This window comes from Heterodontus francisci, chromosome 7, assembly GCF_036365525.1.
Source record: "Heterodontus francisci isolate sHetFra1 chromosome 7, sHetFra1.hap1, whole genome shotgun sequence".
Taxonomy (NCBI): Eukaryota; Metazoa; Chordata; class Chondrichthyes; order Heterodontiformes; family Heterodontidae; genus Heterodontus; species Heterodontus francisci.
This window is the reverse complement of record NC_090377.1, coordinates 90,020,535-90,040,165: the sequence shown is the minus strand read 5'-3', so window position 1 is coordinate 90,040,165 and position 19,631 is coordinate 90,020,535. Positions and strand designations below refer to the sequence as shown.

The 19,631-nt window shown below is 41.3% G+C and overlaps 1 protein-coding gene across 2 annotated transcripts in view; it reads left to right on the top strand.

The window, feature by feature from the left end:
- slc40a1 (solute carrier family 40 member 1) overlaps nt 1–19,631 on the top strand; it is a 51,164-nt gene that overhangs the window by 18,256 nt on the left and 13,277 nt on the right. The window contains exons 4-6 of one of the 2 annotated variants that reach the window (XM_068035609.1): nt 694–809; nt 6,277–6,403; nt 14,551–14,796. In XM_068035609.1, the coding sequence (XP_067891710.1) occupies nt 694–809; nt 6,277–6,403; nt 14,551–14,796 (489 nt within the window). The remainder of the gene's footprint in view (nt 1–693; nt 810–6,276; nt 6,404–14,550; nt 14,797–19,631) is intronic. The other variant, XM_068035610.1, reaches the window with a different exon arrangement.

Sequence of the window (19,631 nt, the reverse complement as noted above, 5' to 3'; positions counted from 1 at the left end):
AAATGGTAACGCCCTGTCTTTACATTTATTGTGAAATCGGAAATAAAGAAACCAGTTGATCTATTGCAATCGTTCTGTTACTTAACCAAATGAGGGATCTTGCGTGCAGCAGTGTTGAGCAAAGCCTACTTTCTTGCTTGCAAGCAAAAAAGAGAAAAATGAGGGCTAACTTTATAAATTCAACTGCCAACAGACAACCTCACCTGTTTGAAGTACACATGAGGAAATTGCAGGCGTTTGATTAATGGCTGAAAATCTCAGGGTGGGACTGGAGGGGAAGTGTATCCACGAGTCTTTGATATATTCTTCCAGTGAAGTTCCCCGCTGGCAGCATGATTTCATAAAACTGGTGCATCAATGCAAGTAATCCTAAAGGGGGTGAAATTCCATCTGTTGGTGATTTTATTGAAATCCCATTCTGTACTCATGCTTTGTTTGTAAACTTATTGACAGAGGACTTACATTCCCCAGGAGTCTTCTTGCATTTTTCTGAATACTTACAAGATATTTTATTTATATTTGTTGATCTGTACATAAAAATTGTGAAACATTAGAAATGGTATAAATAATGAAATTATGGGAAAATAGTACTGTATTGATATTCATATGTTTTTATTTTCCAAAATTATTTTGTGAATAATTGTAATTCATTTCAATACAACTAATTTAATCCTTTTCTCAATCCTGCGATAGTTGCCCAAACATCCTTGATTGTTCAGAATGTCTCAGTCATCATTTGTGGTGTCATCCTGATGATGGTTTTCCTGTTTAAATCTCCTCTTAGCACCATGTTCCATGGATGGTTACTTGTAAGTCTTCGTTATTAGTTGTTCCGCGCTTCCATTTTGAAACTTTCAACTGTGCCAGTCCTTTATTGAAATAATGTAAATATAGACACATGTACATCAATTATATTTTAAATAATTCCTTCCTCCATCATAAGGTCAGAAGTGGGGATGTTCACTGATGAATGCACAGTGTTCAGTACCATTCGCAACCCCTCGGAAACAGCCCATGCCTGCATGCAGCAAGACTTGGACAACATTTAGGCTTGGGCTGATAAGTGGCAAGTAACATTCACAACACACAAGTGCTGCACAATTACCATCTCCAACAGAGAAACTAATCTTCTCCCCTTGACGTTTAATGGCATTACCATCACTGCCTCTCACACTATCAACATCCCGGGGGTTACCATTGACCAGAAACTTAACTGGACCAGCTATGTACATACTGTGGCTACCAGAGCAGGTCAGAAGCTGGGAATTCAGTGGCAAGTAATTCACCTCCTATCGCCCCAATGTCTGCCCACCATCTACGAGGCGCAAGTCAGGAGTGTGATGAAATGCTGTCCACTTGCCTGGATGAGTGCAGCTCTAACAATACTCAGGAATCTCGACAATATCCAGGATGAAGCAGCCCGCTTGATTGGCATGCCATCCACCACCTTAAAACATTCACTTTCTCCACAACCAGTGCATAGTGGCAGCAGTGTGTACCATGTCCAAGATGCACTGCAGTAGCTCGCCAAGGCTTCTTTGACAGCACCTTTCAAACCTGCGTCCTCTACCCTCTAGAAGGACAAGGGCAATAGGAGCATGGGGACACCACCACCTGCAAGTTCCCCTCCAAGTCGCACACCATCCTGACTTGGAAATATATCGCCGTTCCTTCACTGTCACAGGGTCAACATCCCTGGAACTCCCTCCCAAACAGCACTATGGATACACTTACACCATATGGACTGCAGCAGTTCAAGAAATTGGCTCACCACCACCTTCTCAAGGGTAATTAGGGACGGGTAACAAATGCTGGCTTTGCTAGTGATACTCATCCCATGAATGAATTTTAAGAAAAGTAAGCCTGTATATTAACTCTGCCTGTCCAGCAGCAAGGCAAGGGTATTAAAATGGTGGCTAAGTGCTACTGACCTCTTCCCCACAGCATCCATACCCGTGGTATTTTTACTCCCTTGTTTTAGAGAGCATTGAGCCTGCCTGTCACAAGCAGCTGTGGGCCTCATAAATATTTAAATCATTGGAAACCAATGAAGCACAGTAGAAGATACAAATGACATACCAGAAATAGAGGGTAACCAAGGGGCTAATAAGTGTGAGGAACTTATGGTAATTAATATCAGCAGAGAAAAAGTATTGGAGAAACTAAGGGACTAAAAGCAATCAAATCCCCAGTCCCTGATGGCCTACATCTTAAAATTCTAAAAGAAGCAGCTGCAGAGATAGTGGATGCACTAGTTAGGATTTTCCAAAATTCCTGAGATTCTAGAACAGTCCCAGCAGATTGGAAGTTAGCAAATGCAACACTGCTATTCAAGAGAAAGCTGGGAACTATAGGCTAGTTTGTGTGACATTAGTCATCAGGAAAATGCTGGAATCTATTACAAATTAACAATGTACTTAGAAAATGATTGTATGATCAGACAAAGTCAACATGATTTTACTAAAGGGAGACTGTGTTTGACAAATATATTAGAGTTTTTTGAGGATGTAACTAGTAGAGTAGATAGAAGGGAACCAGCAGATATAGTATACTTGGATTTCCAAAAGGCATTCGATAAGGTCCACACAAAAAGTTAATACACAAGATAAGTGCTCATGGAATTGGAGATAATTTATTAGCATGGATAGAGGATCGTTTAATGGACAGAAAGCAAAGAGTAGGGATAAATGGGGCATTTTCAAGTTGGCAGGATATAACTAGTGGAATGCTGCAAGGGTCAGTGCTGGGCCCTCAGCTATTTACAATCTATATTAATGTCTTAGAGATTGAGAATAATGCATCCAAGTTTGCTGACAATACAAAGTGGAAATGTAAGCTGTAAGGAGAACACAAAGAGGCTGCAAAGAAATATAGACAGGTTCAGTGAGTGGGCAACAAGGTGACAGATGGAGTTTAATGTGGGGAAGTGTGAAGTTATTCACTTTGGTAGTAAGAATAGAAAAGCAGAATATTTTTTGAAAGGCATGAAACTTCTAAATGTTGATGTTCAGAGAGATTTGGATGTATTCGTACAAGGAACACAGTCAGTTAGCATGCAGGTACAACAAGCAATTAGAAAGACAAATGGCATGTTGGCTTTTTTTGCAAGGGTATTGGAGTACAAGAGTAAGGAAGTTTGGCTGCAATTGTACAGGGCTTTGGTGAGACTATACCTGGGGCACTGTGCGCAGTTTTGGTCTCCTTATCTAAGGAAGGATAGACTTGCACTGGAGGTGATACAATGAAGATCCATTAGATTGGTTCCTGGGATGAGAACATTGTCCTATGATGAGAGGCTGAGTAAATTGGGTCTATATTCTCTGGAGTTTAGAAGAATGAGAGGCGATCTTGTTGAAACATACAAGATTCTGAAGGGACTTGACAGTGTAGACATTGAGAGATTGTTTCCCCTGGCTGGGAAATCCAGAACGTGAGGAGGCACAGTCTCAGGATAAGGGGTTGATCATTTAGGACTGAGATGAGGAGAAATTTTTTCACTCAAAGCGTTGTGAATGTTTGAAATTCTCTACACCTGAGGATTGTGGATGCTCCATCGTTGAATATATTTAAGGCTGAGATAGACAGAGTTTTGGTGTCTCAAGGAATCAAGGAATATAGGAAGTCAGCAGAAAAGTGGAGTTGAGTCAGAAGGTCAGCCATGATCATATTGAATGGGGGAGCAGGCTCAAGGGGCTGTATGGTCTACTCCTGTTCCTATTTCTTATGTTCTCATGATGCAATTCAACCTCTGGTGCAAATTTAATGAAGAATTATGTAAATTGTGCTTAGTCCTGGAGCAGCTAGAAAAAGCTGCCAACAAGCAGCATCCGAGCCAGAGGAGACCCAGGTAAGTTTAATTGAATTTTTTGTTTTAACATTTCATAGCATAGTTACAGCACAGAAGGAGGCTATTCAGCCCTTTGAGTCCACACCTGGTCTTTGCAAGATCCAGCTAGTCCCACATGCTCACCCTTTCTCTGTAGGCCTGCAATTTTTTTTCCATTTAAGTACTTATTATTATTAAGTACTTAAGTACTAGTTCCATTTTGAAAGCTACGATTGAATCTGCCTCTACCACCCTTTCAGATAGGGCATTCCAGACCACAACCACTCGCTGTGTAAAAACGTTTTTCCTCATGTCAGCTTCGGTTCTTTTACCAATCACCTTAAATCTGTGTCCTCTGGTTCTATCTACTTTAGTAAGTTTCTATCTACTTTATCTAGACCCCTCATGATTTTGAAGAACTCTATTAAATCTTCAACCACTCTGTAAAACCTCCCCGTAATTCCAACTCTGTTTTTACACGACTAACCGGTTTATAATTCAATTACTTATCCTTCCACAATTCTATAATTCTTAATCTTCTCTTGTAATTTGTCCTAAATTGCCTGAAGTACAATTACACTACAGTGACTGAATTTTCCCCATTATCAGTTAGCTCCTGAAAGATTTGCCCAGCACAATTGGTTCTTTTCCCTACCAGAGAGCAACCTCACCTGTAATTACCATTAGCTAGGTCCTCCATTTTAAAAACAAGTGCTGCATTGGCACACATCTGTACATAGTAGAACTCTGAAATATAAATTCTGGGGCCTCCATTTCCTCAGGATTATATGTTATATGATACTTCGTCTTTCTTTAGTCTAAATAATGTATCCATAGCTTTCCTTCTATCCATAATATTCTTTATCTCACTCTCAGTCACTTCAGGATTCACCACCTCTTTTTTTTTGTGGGATGTGAGCATCACTGGCTAGGCCAGCATTTATTGCCCATCCCTAATTGCCCTTGAACTGAGTGGCTTGCAAGGCTATTTCAGAGGGTATTTTAAGAAGGCTGTTGGTCTGGAGTCACATGTTGGGCAGACCAGGTAAGGATGGCAGGTTTCCTTCCCTAAAGGGCATTAGCGAATCAGATGGGTTTTTACATCAATCAGCAATGGTTTCATGGTCATCATTAGACTAGATTTTTTAAATTCCAGAATTCAAATTTCACCATCTGCTGTGGTGGGATTCGAACCCATGTCCCCAGAGCATTAACATGGGCTCTGGACTACTACTAGTCCAGTGACATTATCACTATGCCACCACCTCCCCAACTCCAATGTCCTTCTCTATACTCCTCGTGTAGGAGGAGCACTCCTGCTCCCATGGCCATCCTCGGCTCAAGCACCAGCCCCCCACCCCACCCCACCCCTACTGGCTTCTTCCAACCATGACTGTCTCAGGCCCTCCCACCCCCTTCCCCTACCCAACTTACTTTGCCGGCACCAGTGAGAGCCTACAGCAGGTTCCAGCTCCTGCCTGCTGACCTCCATGCTATCCACACCAGCTTTGGCGAAACTCAGTGTGGACCAATTTAAATGAGGCCCAGGAGTCAAGGTAAGATGGACCTCATGCTGCCTCCTGGACCCCCACCCCAGGCTAAAATCAGGACTCTACTCTTTGCCCTAGTGACATCAAGAGCTGTGAGAGTGTGATCATTTAAGTTGTTTCTGACATTTTCCAGTACTTTTGTTTCATTATTTTGAATCAACTTCCTTTAGACTATTGTACTGCTTAACAACATGGTAAATGCAATAGCAGGCTAACAGTCATAACTGTGTGTAGTCCATTGTCCAGTGTTTTAGCAAACTAGCAGTTTTCTCAGTCATTACAAAATGCTGTCTGTGGAGGTCATGAGAGAGGTTACACTGACATAAAAAGTCATTCTAGCTTACTCTGCTTGTATTAAATTGAAGGGATATATTGTCAGAGATCTCTTGCACGTTTTCAAATTAGTGTTGAAGTTGGACTATTAAAGATAGTAGGAGGAATTAATCAGTAAGAAAGAATGTTTGATGAGTTTCAGATGAAAGTTATATTTTTAACAGTCTTTTGGATTATTGATCCAAAACTCTGTTGATCTCTGTAATTGTACAGACTGCTGATGGTAGTAGGTCAGGCTGCTAGGTTCTGTTATCCAAATCATGCTCCCTACCCCTAGGAGGTTTCCAGTATTCTAATTTGGGGAGCAATGTCAGAACTGTTAACCCCATGAAAGACATCAACAAGAGATGCATCAGACACCTGACCTGTTTATGCCAAGCCCTTGATTGGAGTTAATTTTTCTCATCTTAGCAAAAACACAAGTATAAACATATCATTCATTTCAACCAAAATAGTATCCAATAAAGAAAACCAGAATGTAATATTGATGTTATTCTTCTTAAAACATACATATGGGTCTTTTAATCAACTTTTTTCTAATGCTCATTTTGTTTAAAATTGTTATAGACAGCCTGCTACATTTTGGTCATTACCATTGCCAACATTGCAAATCTAGCAAGTACTGCTATGGGAATCACAATTCAGAGAGACTGGATTGTTGTTGTTGCAGGTGAAGACAGAAGCAGATTGGCAGGTAAGAGTCAATGCTGTACTCTTTAATCCCGGTGTTGTATGAAGAGCATGTATCCTGGAACTATACAGAAACATTTGGTGATTTTTGATGAATCTGCAGATTAGTCCATTCTTTGTCTAGAATTGAGAAAGTCTGGTGTGATGTGAAAACTGCTCACATTGCAACAAAAAGGCTGATCATGATGCCTACCCAATACAAGCCAAAACACAAATGAAGATCAGCTTAATCTTGTATTTCAGTGCACACATTGGGTAATTATATTCTGACAGAATATATATTGGCAATTCTTATACATCTCATTATCTGTTAATAAATAACCTGTACTAATGCTACCAAGAACATTACGTGCAGCACTGTTGATATTGTGTCTGTAAAGGGCCTCTCTATTTTTATCTTGCACCTTTTGTAAGATTAAATCAATTATACTGCAAGTCAAGGCCCTAGTCTTTCCCAATAGATTTACTCAAGGATAATCATTGATGAATTTCTTTAGGGAATTGCTAAAAATCGCAGTTTGGCACATCAGCTAGTTCTAGGTACACAATGCGTGAAGCAGCTACAATGATCTATTTTAGCAGGGGAGATGGTAACTGTAGAGCAGATAGCTGCTTTAAACTTCAACCAGGTTAGCTCTGCAATGACATAGTTGGGAAAGTCAGAATGTACAAGATCCATACAGACCAGTCTTGTTTCCTGGTCCTGGTAAGCTAATAGCTGAGATGGCAGCTATTGATCTCCGTGCTCCTGAGTTAAACAGCACAAAATCTGGCATGATTCCTGCTCTTGGGCATACTCTTGTGAATCTTTCTAAAAAGTGCACTCATACAGATGTCAGACAAGGACAGGATTGGCTTTGGCTGTGAGGCAATTCTCCTTACCCCCATTGAACTGCACCCCAGCAAAGGTTGCCACCTTCAGAAAAGAGGAAAGGAGAAAAAGGAAAAGCAATTGGCAAATCAGTTGTAAAATGGAAATTGTTCAAAAATTTAAAGATTTCCAACTTCATGAAATACCCTATTTTAATTTACTTTAACAGGAGGTAAGGTTAAAAACTCTTTGGAGGTCCTTTTAAGTACAGGACTGTAATGCAAGGATAGCATCAGATCAGTTTACTACAATCCTAAATAGACATTGTTTGGTATTACCTCAATAAATATGCTCAAAGCAGCATATGTTTTAATTGGATTGTTTGGGTTTTACACCAATGCATAATATTTTCCCTTACTGTCTTTTTTGAATTAGTTCATGCATTCCGAGTAGCTCAAAATTGCCATTTTATTTTCTGTGCATTGGGAAAACTTTACATACAGAAGAATGATGTGTAAAGTATCATTGAGGAAGTTGAGTATTTGCATGTATTATTATTGAAAGAGCAATAAACTTCCAATAAAAAACATCTAATCTGGAGAGGGTAATGTGATTTTTAAAGCGGCATCAGATAGCCTGAAAATGGTGCAGATTTTCAGTTATAACTGATTTTCAGACACATGGAGGATAAAATTCAACTTGTGTCGAGGCACAAAACAGGCAATAGCAGATCGGCCACTCGTTATACATCCTGCCTGATTTTCTGATGTTGAATTTTACATGCAAAATATTAACTTGCACAGAGGTATGAAGAACTGAAGATAAAATGAAATAAAATAAAATACTACTGTGACGCAATGCATGCCTGTGCATCAATGAATGGGTGAGTAGTGAGGAGAAAAAATAAAAACAAAGCATGGCACTAGCTCTAAGCTTTACGGAGGCCTCCAAATTTTATCCCATTTCCTTTCTTGGTGGTCTTACTCCTTGTACTGCATCAGTGAATGGCAGTTGGGAGGATCCTCTCTGTCCAATTGTCTTTGTCAGTTATGTGTGTCCTTTTCCTGTAACCAGATAAAGATATTCAGAACGAGCACAGACAATGTCATTCAAGTGTCCAGACAACATCGCACCATGTCTGAGCCCATGAACATGCAGTTCCCAAATAGCTTCTGTTGACATTGTGCTTGGTGGTCTCAACTTTCAATATTTACGTACAACATAAATTCAGCTCAGAGTTGATGAACTGGAGTCTGAGCTGCGGACAGTGTGACACATCGGGGTGGGGGGGAAGAGTTACCTGGACACTGTATTTCAGGAGATAGTCACACCCCTTAGATTAATTACATCAAATTTGGACCGTGGTCAGGGACAGGAGGGTGTGATTGTGAGTGAGGCAGGTATGGGGATCCAGAATTTAGCTTTGGAGGGGCCTCAGCCGGTGCCCTTATCCAATAGGTTTGAGGTTCTTGCTCCCGGTGTGAACGAGAGCACAAACTGCAGGGAGGATGAGTGAACTGACCATAGCACCATGGTTCAGAGCGCCATTCAAGTGGGGGGAGAAAAGAGAAATGTAGTAGTAATAGGGGATAGCATAGTTAGGGGAATAGATACTGTTCTCTGCAGCAAAGACAGGGAGTCCTGAAGGCTGTGTTGCCTACCTGGTGCCAAGGTTAAGGACATCTCTTCTGGGTTGGAGAGGAACTTGGAGTGGGAGGGGAAGGATCCAGTTGTCGTGGTCCACGTAGGTACCAACGACATAAGTAGTACTAGGAAAGAGGTTCTGCTGAGGGACTATGAGCAGCTTGAGGTTTAATTAAAAAGCAGAGCCACAAAGGTAATAATCTCTGGATTACTACCTGAGCCACATGCATATTGGCCTAAGGTAAATAAGATTAGAGAGGTAAACACGTGACTGAAAAATTTGTGTGGGAGAAATAGGTTCCGATTCATGGGGCACTGGCACCAGTACTGGGGAAGGAGAGAGCTGTTCCATTGGGACGGGCTCCATTTGAACCATGCGGGGACCAGTGTCCTGGCAAATCTTATAACTAGGGTTGTAGAGAGGACTTTAAACTATTTAGTGGGGAGGCAGAGTTCAATTGAACGGAAGTTTAAAAAATCAAAAAGAACAGAGTAGTGAAGAGGCAAATGGTAATCAAAGTGTGACAGGAAGGGGCAGAAAATATAAGCAGAAGAGTGCAGCAGAAATTAGAACCAGAATGTGTAATAAAGGCAAAACGTCAAAGCTTAAGGCTCTTTATCTGAACGCACGCAGCGTTTGTAACAAGATAGATGAGTTGATGGCACAAATAGAAATTAATGAGTATGACTTGATAGCTATTACAGAGACGTGGTTGCAGGGAACTCAATATTCAAGGGTATTCGACATTCCGGAAAAATAGGCAAAAAGGAAAAGGAGGTGGGGTAACTTTGTTAATAAAGGAAGGTATCAGTGCGGCGGTGAGTAGTGATATAGGTGCAATAGATCATGATATGGAATCAGTTTGGGTGGAAAGAAGGAATAGCAAGGGGAAGAAGTCACGGGTTGGAGTCGTCTACAGGCCCTTGAAGAGTTGCCTCACTGTAGGACAAAGTATAAATCGGGAAATAACGGACATGTGTAAGAAAGGTGCTACAATTGTCATGGGTGATTTTAATCTGCATATTGACTGGACATATCAGGTTGGCTGAGGTAACATGGAAGATGAATTTGTAGAGTGCATCAGGGATTGTTACTTAGAGCAATACGTTGCAGAACCTAACAGGGAACAGGCTATTTTAGATCTAGTAATGTGTAATGAGGTAGGATTAATAAGACATATCGTAGTTAAGGAGCCTCTAGGGGGTAGCGATCACAACATGACAGAATTTCAAATTCAGTTTGAGGGCGACCAACTTGGATCTCAAACCAGTGTCCTCAACTTAAACAAGGGCAATTACTGAGGTATGAAGAAAAAGTTATCTAAAGCGGGCTGTGAAAATAGACTAAGGGGAAGGTCAGTGGATGAGCAGTGGTAGACATTTAAGCAACTATCTCATAGCACTCAGCAAAAATTTATCCCGGTCAAAAAGAAGGACTCGATGAGAAGGATGAACCACCTGTGGTTAACAAAGGTGGTCAAGGAGAGTATTCAATCAAAAACTAAGGCATACAAAGCGGCGAAAACTAGTGGTAGGCCAGAGGATTGGGAATTTTTTAGAAACCAGCAGCGGATGACTAAAAAGCTAATAAAGAGGGAGAAAATTGATTATGAAAGTAAATAGGCAAGAAATATAAAAACAAACAGCTAGAGCTTCTACGGGTATATAAAGAGAGTAGCTAAATTGAGCGTGGGACCCGTGGATGATATGACTGGAGAATTCATAATGGGAACAGAGAAATGGCAGATAATTTAAACCAATATTTTGCATCGGTCTTCACGATGGAGGACACTATAAACATCCCGCAGATATCAGTTAAGCAAGGAGCTAATGGCAGGAAAGATCTTGTAGCAGTCTCTATCACGAGTATTTGACAAACTGATGGGATTAAGGCAGACAAGTCGCCAGGACCTGATGGCCTACAGCCAAGGGTTTTATAGGAAGTGGCTGCAGAGATATTGGAGGCATTGGTCGAAATATTGCAGGACTCACTGGATTCCAGGAGGGTCCCAGCGATTGGAAAACTGCTAATGTGACGCCCCTGTTCGAGAAGGGAGGGAGCCAAAAAGGAGGGAGCTATAGGCAGTCAGCCTAACATTGGTCATTGGGAAAATGCGAGAGTCCATTAGTAAGGAAGAAGTAGCAGGACATTTAGAAAAACCTAACACAGTCAAACAGAGTCAACATGGTTTGTGAAAGGGAAATCATGTTTGACAAATTTGCTAGAGTTCTTTGAGGATATAACAAGCAGAGTTGATAAAGGGGAACCGGTAGATGTAGTGTATTTGGATTTCCAGAAGGCATTTGATAAGGTACCACTTAAAAGATTATTGCACAAGAAAGAAGCTCAGGGTATTGGGGGTAATGTATGAGCATGGACTGAGAATTAGTTAACACACAGAAGACAGAGAGTCAGATTAATGGGTCTTTTTCAGGTTGGAAAGACGTAACTAGTGGAGTGCCACAAGGATCAGTCCTAGGGCCTCAATTATTTACTATCTATATTAATGACTTGGAGGAGGGGGCAGAGTGTAATATATCAAAATTTGCTGACGATAAAAAAATAGGTAGGAGGGTATGTTGTGATGAGGACATAAGGAATCTGCAAGGGGATATAGATAGGTTGAGTGAGTGGGCAAAAACTTGGCAGATGGAGTTTAATGTAGGAAAATGTGAGGTCATGCACTTTGGTAGGAAGAATCAAAAGGCAAACTATTATTTAAATGGAGAGAGAACGAAAGAACAAACAAAGAACAAAGAACAGTACAGCACAGGAACAGGCCATTCGGCCCTCCAAGCCTGCGCCGATCTTGATGCCTGCCTAAACTAACACCTTCTGCACTTCCGGGGCCCATATCCCTCTATTCCCTTCCTATTCATATATTTGTCAAGATGTCTCTTAAACGTCGCTATCGTATCTACTTCCACCACCCCCCCTGGCAGCAAGTTCCAGGCACTCACCACCCTCTGTGTAAAAAACTTGCCTCGCACATCCCCTCTAAACTTTGCCCCTCGCACCGTAAACCTATGTCCCCTAGTAACTGACTCTTCCACCCTGGGAAAAAGCTTCTGACTATCCACTCTGTCCATGCCGCTCATAACTTTGTAAACCTCTATCATGTCGCCCCTCCACCTCCGTCGTTCCAGTGAAAACAATCCGAGTTTTTCCAACCTCTCCTCATAGCTAATGCCCTCCAGACCAGGCAACATCCTGGTAAACCTCCTCTGTACCCTCTCCAAAGCCTCCACGTCCTTCTGGTAGTGTGGCGACCAGAATTGCATGCAATATTCTAAGTGTGGCCTAACTAAGGTTCTGTACAGCTGCAACATGACTTGCCAATTTTTATACTCTATGCCCCGACTGATGAAGGCAAGCATGCCGTATCCCTTCTTGACTACCTTATCCACCTGCGTTGCCACTTTCAGTGACCTGTGGACCTGTACGCCCAGATCTCTCTGCCTGTCAATACTCCTAAGGGTTCTGCCATTTACTGTATACCTCCCACCTGCATTAGACCTTCCAAAATGCATTACCTCACATTTGTCCGGATTAAACTCCATCTGCCATTTCTCCGCCCAAGTCTCCAACCAATCTATATTCTGCTGTATCCTCTGACAATCCTCATCATTATCCGCAATTCCACCAACCTTTGTGTCGTCCGCAAACTTACTAATCAGACCAGCTACATTTTCCTCCAAATCATTTATATATATTACAAACAGCAAAGGTCCCAGCACTGATCCCTGCGGAACACCGCTAGTCACATCCCTCCATTCAGAAAAACACCCATCCACTGTTACCCTCTGTCTTCTATGACTGAGCCAGTTCTGTATCCATCTTGCCAGCTCACCTCTGATCCCGTGTGACTTCACCTTTTGCACCAGTCTGCCATGCGGGACCTTGTCAAAGGCTTTACTAAAGTGCATACAGACAACATCCACTGCCCTTCCCTCATCAATCATCTTCATCACTTCCTCAAAAAACTCAATCAAATTAGTAAGACACGACCTCCCCTTCACAAAACCATGCTGTCTCTTGCTAATAAGTTTGTTTGTTTCCAAATGGGAGTAAATCCTGTCCCGAAGAATCCTCTCTAATAGTTTCCCTACCACTGACATAAGGCTCACCGGCCTATAATTTCCTGTATTATCCTTACCACCCTTCTTAAACAAAGGAACAACATTGGCTATTCTCCAGTCCTCTGGGACCTCACCTGTAGCCAATGAGGATGTCAAGGCCCCAAAAATTTCTTCCCTTGCCTCCCTCAGTATTCTAGGGTAGATCCCATCAGGCCCTGGGGACTTATCTACCTTAATGCTTTGCAAGACACCCAACACCTCCTCCTTTTTGATAATGAGATGACTGAAACTATCTGCACTCCCTTCCCGAGGCTCATCATCCACCAAGTCCTTCTCCTTGGTGAATACTGATGCAAAGTACTCCAAAAAAAGTGCAGCACAGAGGGATCTGTGTGTTTTTGTGCATGAAACACAAAAAGTTAGCAAGTAATTAAGAAAGCAAATGGAATTTTGCCCTTTATTGCTCAGGGTTGGAGTTTAAAAATAGGGAAGTCTTGTTACAACTGTACAGCGTGTTGGTGAGGCCGCACCTGGAGTACTGCGTACAGTTTTGGTCCCCGTATTTAAGAAAAGATATACTGGCATTGGAGTCATTTCAAAAGAGATTCACTAGGCTGATTCCTGGGATGAAGTGGTTGACTTATCAAGAACGGCTAAACAGGTTAGGCCTTTATTCATTAGAGTTTAGAAGAATGAGGGGTGATCTTATTGAAACGTACAAGATTCTGAGGGGGCTTGACAGGGTAGATGTTAGGGGACATAGTTACAGAATAAGGGGACACTCATTTAAAACTGAGATGCGAAGGAATTTCTTCTCTCAGAAGGTATTGAATGTCTGGAATTATCAACTCCAGAGAGTTGTGGAGGCTAGATCACTGAAAGTAGTTAAAGAGGAGGTAGATAGATTTTTGAAATATCGGGGAGTTGAGGGCTATGAGGAGCTGGCATGAAAGAGGAGTTGAGGTCTGGAGCAGATCAGCCATGATTTTATTGAATGGCGGGGCAGGCTTGAGGGGCCGAATGGCCTACTCCTGCTGCTGTTTTATCATCGATGATATTATAGGCAAATTAAATGAGGCTTTTCATATCAAGAAAAAGTGTTTTAAATTCTACAACTTCTCACAAGTGAAAGGCCAATATGAGGAAGTTCTATTTAAAGTCAGTAGGTGCAAGTACTTTTTGTGCCTTAAAATATGGTCAAAATATTTTTATAACAACAGATTAGATAGTTGCTACTGAGGAATACATATTTAAAGTAATAAAGTTCATAATATTATCACAAAAGGGTTACTTATTAAAGACCTTTGTACAGGTCCATAAATGCATAGTCATTTTTAAGCAGTTAATCAGCTCATTCAGCTACTTCTCAATAAAGCTCAATTTAATCTGCAGTTCTTCATATTTTTGTCAAAATATTTGTAGAAACAGTAATCATGCTACTGAATATTGTTATTAAAACCAGAGAATGCAATTGTAACTTCCTGTAAACTAAAAATAAAAATGTGGTTTACAATTATAATTATTAAGAGCATTTTTTGGTATTAATGAAAGGATGTCAAATGTACAAACTGGATTGAAGACAATACAAACACCACAGTCTTTTTCTATCCCTATAGATATGAACGCGACAGTTCGCAGAATTGATCAAGTGACAAACATTTTGGCTCCGATGGCAGTTGGACAAATCATGACCTTTGGCTCCCCTGTAATTGGCTGTGGTTTTATCTCTGGTTGGAATCTCTGCTCCATGTGTCTTGAATATTATCTGTTATGGAGAATTTACCAAAGAACACCTGCACTGGCCATCAAAGCAGGTCAGAAGGTGGATGAACACGAAATGAAACCATTGAACAAACAAAAAGGTACTCAATAACATATCAATGACAAATGACCAGTTAGTTGAGATACAACAGACAGCTCTGTTAGAGCTGCATAGAGGATACTCGTTAATATGAGTTATTCTATTTCCGTAACATGATTGTGTAGGCTGTAATATTTTATTGAGTTCTCGTCTTTCTCCTGTAGTAAGTCACACCAAAAACAGTTATTCCAATCTAACTTGTTTAAGTCAATCACAGTCTGTAACATGAGTTGTATTTAAAAGGATACTGAAAACCTGATATATAAAAGAAATACCAAATATCAGCATGTTCTCTGAAGGTTTAGGAACAATAAGACGACAAACAATCTGTTAGTGCATCAGTGAACTGCAGGGGTGGAGTTTCTTCCCATTCTGTGTCCAGCCTGCCTGCTGTCCCTGGGGTTTAAGTGACAGATTTAATTATATTGTAGTACAACTCTCCAAATGAAAGAAAAGCAAATCTGTGAGACAGTCAACCATCACCACACTTACTGTTTACCTCATGGGCTGCAGATACCTAGGAACAAGTTACTATCCTTCTTTTGTCTTTTCATTTGATTTGAGTTATTGTACTTACATGTCTGACCATTTTATTAATCACATCTATCATATACAAGAACACAAGAAATAGGAGCAGAAGTAGACCATATGGCCCATTGAGCCTGCTTGGCCATTCAGTATGATCATGGCTGATCTTGGGCTTCAGTTCCACTTTCCTGCCCACTCCCCATACCCCTTGATTCCCTGCGAGACCAAGCATTATCTACCCCAGCCTTAAATGCATTCAACATTGGAGCGTCCACAACCCTCTGGGGTAGAGAATTCCAAAGATTCACAACCCTTTGAGTGTAGTAATTTCTCCTCATCTCAGTCATGAATGATCGGCCCCTTATCCTGAGACTGTGTCCCTGTGTACTAGATTCCCTGACCAGCGGAAACAATCTCTCAGCTTCTACCCTACCAAGCCCTATCAGAATCTTGTATCGCCTCTCATTCTTCTAAACTCCAGAGAATATAGGGCTTAATTTATTCAGCCTCTCATCATAGGACAACCCCCTCATCCCAGAGATCAATCTAGTAAATCTTCACTTCCAGTGCCTTTTTCAAATATGGAGACCAAAACTGCACACAGTATTCCAGGTGCGGTCTCACCAAAGCCCTGTACAATTTTAGTAAGACTTCTTTATTCCTGTACTCCAATCCCCTTGCAATAAAGGCCAACATGCCATATGCCTTCCTAATAGCCTGCTGCAGCTGCATGTTAACTTTGTGCGTTCCTTGTACGAGTACCCCCAAATCTCTCTGAACATCAACACTTACCAGTTTCACACCTTTTAAAAAATATTATGCTTTTCTATTTTTATGACCAAAGTGAATAACTTCACACTTCCCTACATTATACTCCATTTGCCTTCTTGTTGCCCACTCACTTAACCTGTCTATATCTCTTTGCAGCCTCTCAATGTCCTCCCCACAGCTTACCTTTCCACAAAGTTTTGTATCGTCAGCAAACTTAGATATATCACTCTCTGTCTCTTCATCCAAGTCATTAATATAGAGTTTAAATAGCTGAGGTCCCAGCACTGATGCTTGCGGCACCCCACTATTCACTGCCTGCCAACTTGAAAATGCCCCATTTATGCCCACTCTCTGCTTCCTGTCTGTTAACCAATCCTCTACCAACGCTAATATATTACCCCCAACACCATGAACCCTTATCTTGCCTATAAATCTTTTATGTGACACCTTATTGTCTGCCTTTTGGAAATCCAGATATACTACATCTACTGGTTCCCCTTTATCTACCCTACTAATTGCATCCTCAAAAAACTCTAATAAATTTGTCAAACAGGATCTCCCTTTAGTAAAACCATGCTGACTTGTTCTAATCATACTATGCTTTTCCAAGTGCAATATTAAGACTTCTTTAATAATAGTTTTCAGCATCTTCCCAAAGACTGATGTTAGGCTAGAGGCTAAAAAGAGTGAGGAAATTAAGGAAATTGCTATCACCTGAGAAAAAGTATTAGAGAAACTGGAAAACTTTATCAACTTTGCTTCCAATTTCCACCCTTCTCTCACCTTTACATGATCTATCTCCGACACTTCCCTTCCCTTCCTCAACTTCTCTGTCTCCATCTCTGGGGATAGGCTCATTATAAGGCTCATTATAAGTCCACCGACTCCCACAGCTACCTCGACTACACGTCTTCACACCCTGCCTCTTGTAAGGACTCCATTCCATTCTCCCAGTTTCTCCGTCTCTGACACATCTGCTCTGATGATGCTACCTTCCATGACACTGCTTCTGATATAGAGTCATACAGCATAGAAACAGGCCCTTCGGCCCACCGCGTCCATGCTGACCATAATGCCTATCTATACTAATCCCATATGCCTTCCTTTTTCCTCAAACAAAGACTCCCCCCCAGTATGGTTGACAGGGCCTTCAACCATGTCTGGCCCATTTCCCGCACTCCTGACCTCACGCCATCCCCTCCCTTCCAGAACCGCGACAGGGTTCCCCTTGTCCTCACTTTCCACCCCACCAGCCTCCACATCCAGAGGATCATCCTTTGTCATTTCTGCTACCTCCAGCGTGATGCCATCACCAAATGCATCTTCCCCTCTCCTCCCCTGTCAGCGTTCAGAAGGGATTGTTCCCTCCGCGACACCCTGGTACACTCCTCCTTTACCCCCGACAGCTCGTCCCCTTCCCAAGGCACCTTCACATGCAATCGCAGGAGGTGTAATACCTGCCCTTTTATCTCCTCTCTCCTCACTATCCAAGGCCCCAAACACTCCTTTCAGATGAAGCAGTGATTTACTTGTACTTCTTTCAATGTAGTATACTGTATTCACTGCTCACAATGCAGTCTCCTCTACATTGGGGAGACCAAACGTAAAGTGGGTGATCACTTTGCTGAACACCTCCGCTCAGTCCGAAAGCATGACCCCGAGCTTCCGGTTGCTTGCCATTTCAACACTTCCCCCTGCTCTCATGCCAACGTTTCTGCCTTTGGCTTGCTCCGGTATTCCAGTGAACATCAACGCAAGTTTGAGTAGCAGCACCTGATCTTTTGATTGTGGAAATCCACAGCCATGCGGACTGAACATTGAGTTCAATAACTTCAGAGCATGACTGGCCTTTATATAATATTTTATTTTTTAACCATGTGCCTGCTTATCATGCAGTCAGAGCTGCTCATTATTCCGCTATTAACACTCTCTGGACTAATGCTTTGTCTTTCACCACAAGCAATAACACATGCTTTGTCCCAGGACAGCTTTGTTATTTAATCTCCCTCTGCCCGATCAAACACCTTCCCCTCTGTTCTCTCCCCACTCCCCTCCCCATCACTTACTTAAAACCTAATTCTTTTCTAACCTTTGCCAGTTCTGATGAAAGGTCACAGACCTGAAACGTTAACTCTGCTTCTCTCTCCACAGATGCTGCCAGACCTGCTGAGTATTTCCAGCACTTTTTGTTTTGTTTCAGATTTCCAGCACCTGCAGTATTTTGCTTTTATTCTGATGTTAGGGTAACTGGCCTGTAGTTTCCTGTTTTCTCTCTACTTCCTTTCTTGAAAAACAGTGTAACATTTGCCAACTTCTAATCTGACGGGACCATGCCTGAATCTAAGGAATTCTGGAAAATCATAGCCAGCACATCCACTATCTCTGCAGCAATCTCTTTTAGAACCCATGGGTGTAGGCCATCTGGTCCCAGGGACTTGTCTGATTTTAGTCCCTCAAGTTTCTCCAATACTTTTTCTCAGCTGATATCAATTTCCTTAATTTCCTCACTGTTTTTAGCCCCTAGGTTACTGCCCATTTCTGGTATGGAACTTATGTCTTCTCCTCTGAAGATAATATAAAGATAGAATTATGCTGGCATTTAAAACCTGAAATAATATGAGGCATAATCCTGTGATATTTGGCCATCAATTAACACACTTTATGTATTTTCAGTATGCTAACTTGACATCATAAGAGTCTAACAACCCCTGTAAATTGTATAACCAGTAAATTAATGTAAATGTTGTAGATGCTGAGTATTTGGGAAAACTATCTCCTGAATTTGCATTCCTCCTCCTCATTCCTGTGTGTACATTTTTATTATACTTCATTGTTTAAAATGAAGTAGATATTCATATATCTGCCAATGTTATCCTGTAAAAAAAATGAAAGATAGTTTACAGTAATAAGGATGAAAGGACACTATTCTAATCATTAAATGGGCTTCTGAAAGTTTAATTTGAATTTGAGTGAAGCAATAATAAAAGCAATATGCTAAGTATTCCACATGAAATGAATGTAGACAGTCTCAACCCAAGTGTGAGTCCACAACACAAAAGTGGCCTGAATGTGTTACAAAGTGACACTGAATTGGTAATCAGGATAGCTGGTGTGTGAAGAGATTGGGATCAAGAGGTCTTGTTAAGGCATAGCAGAGAGAGCTTTACAAGGGAGTGAGTGTCTGTTGCTATGTACAAGATGTGGAAAGGTATCTATCCTCAATATTGACAAATGCAAGATTTTATCAATAAATGGAGGCCTATTTGCATAAAGTAAGTGCAGATTGTTACTGCTTTTAATATTACTCAATAATTCAGCCATGTATGATTTGTTATCTGTGTAAGTCTCTATTCGATGGAGCTGTGATTGCACACTGCAACTGAATTACCAGAAACATTTTAAGGGCTATTGATGTCAGTTCACCAATATATGTTAAGAAACTTGGTATATTCCACTTATTCAATTAATTTGGGAGAAGAGGTCATTCAATTTTAAATTTATAGATGTTGCTAACTGTGGGGACTGGCTTGCATATAG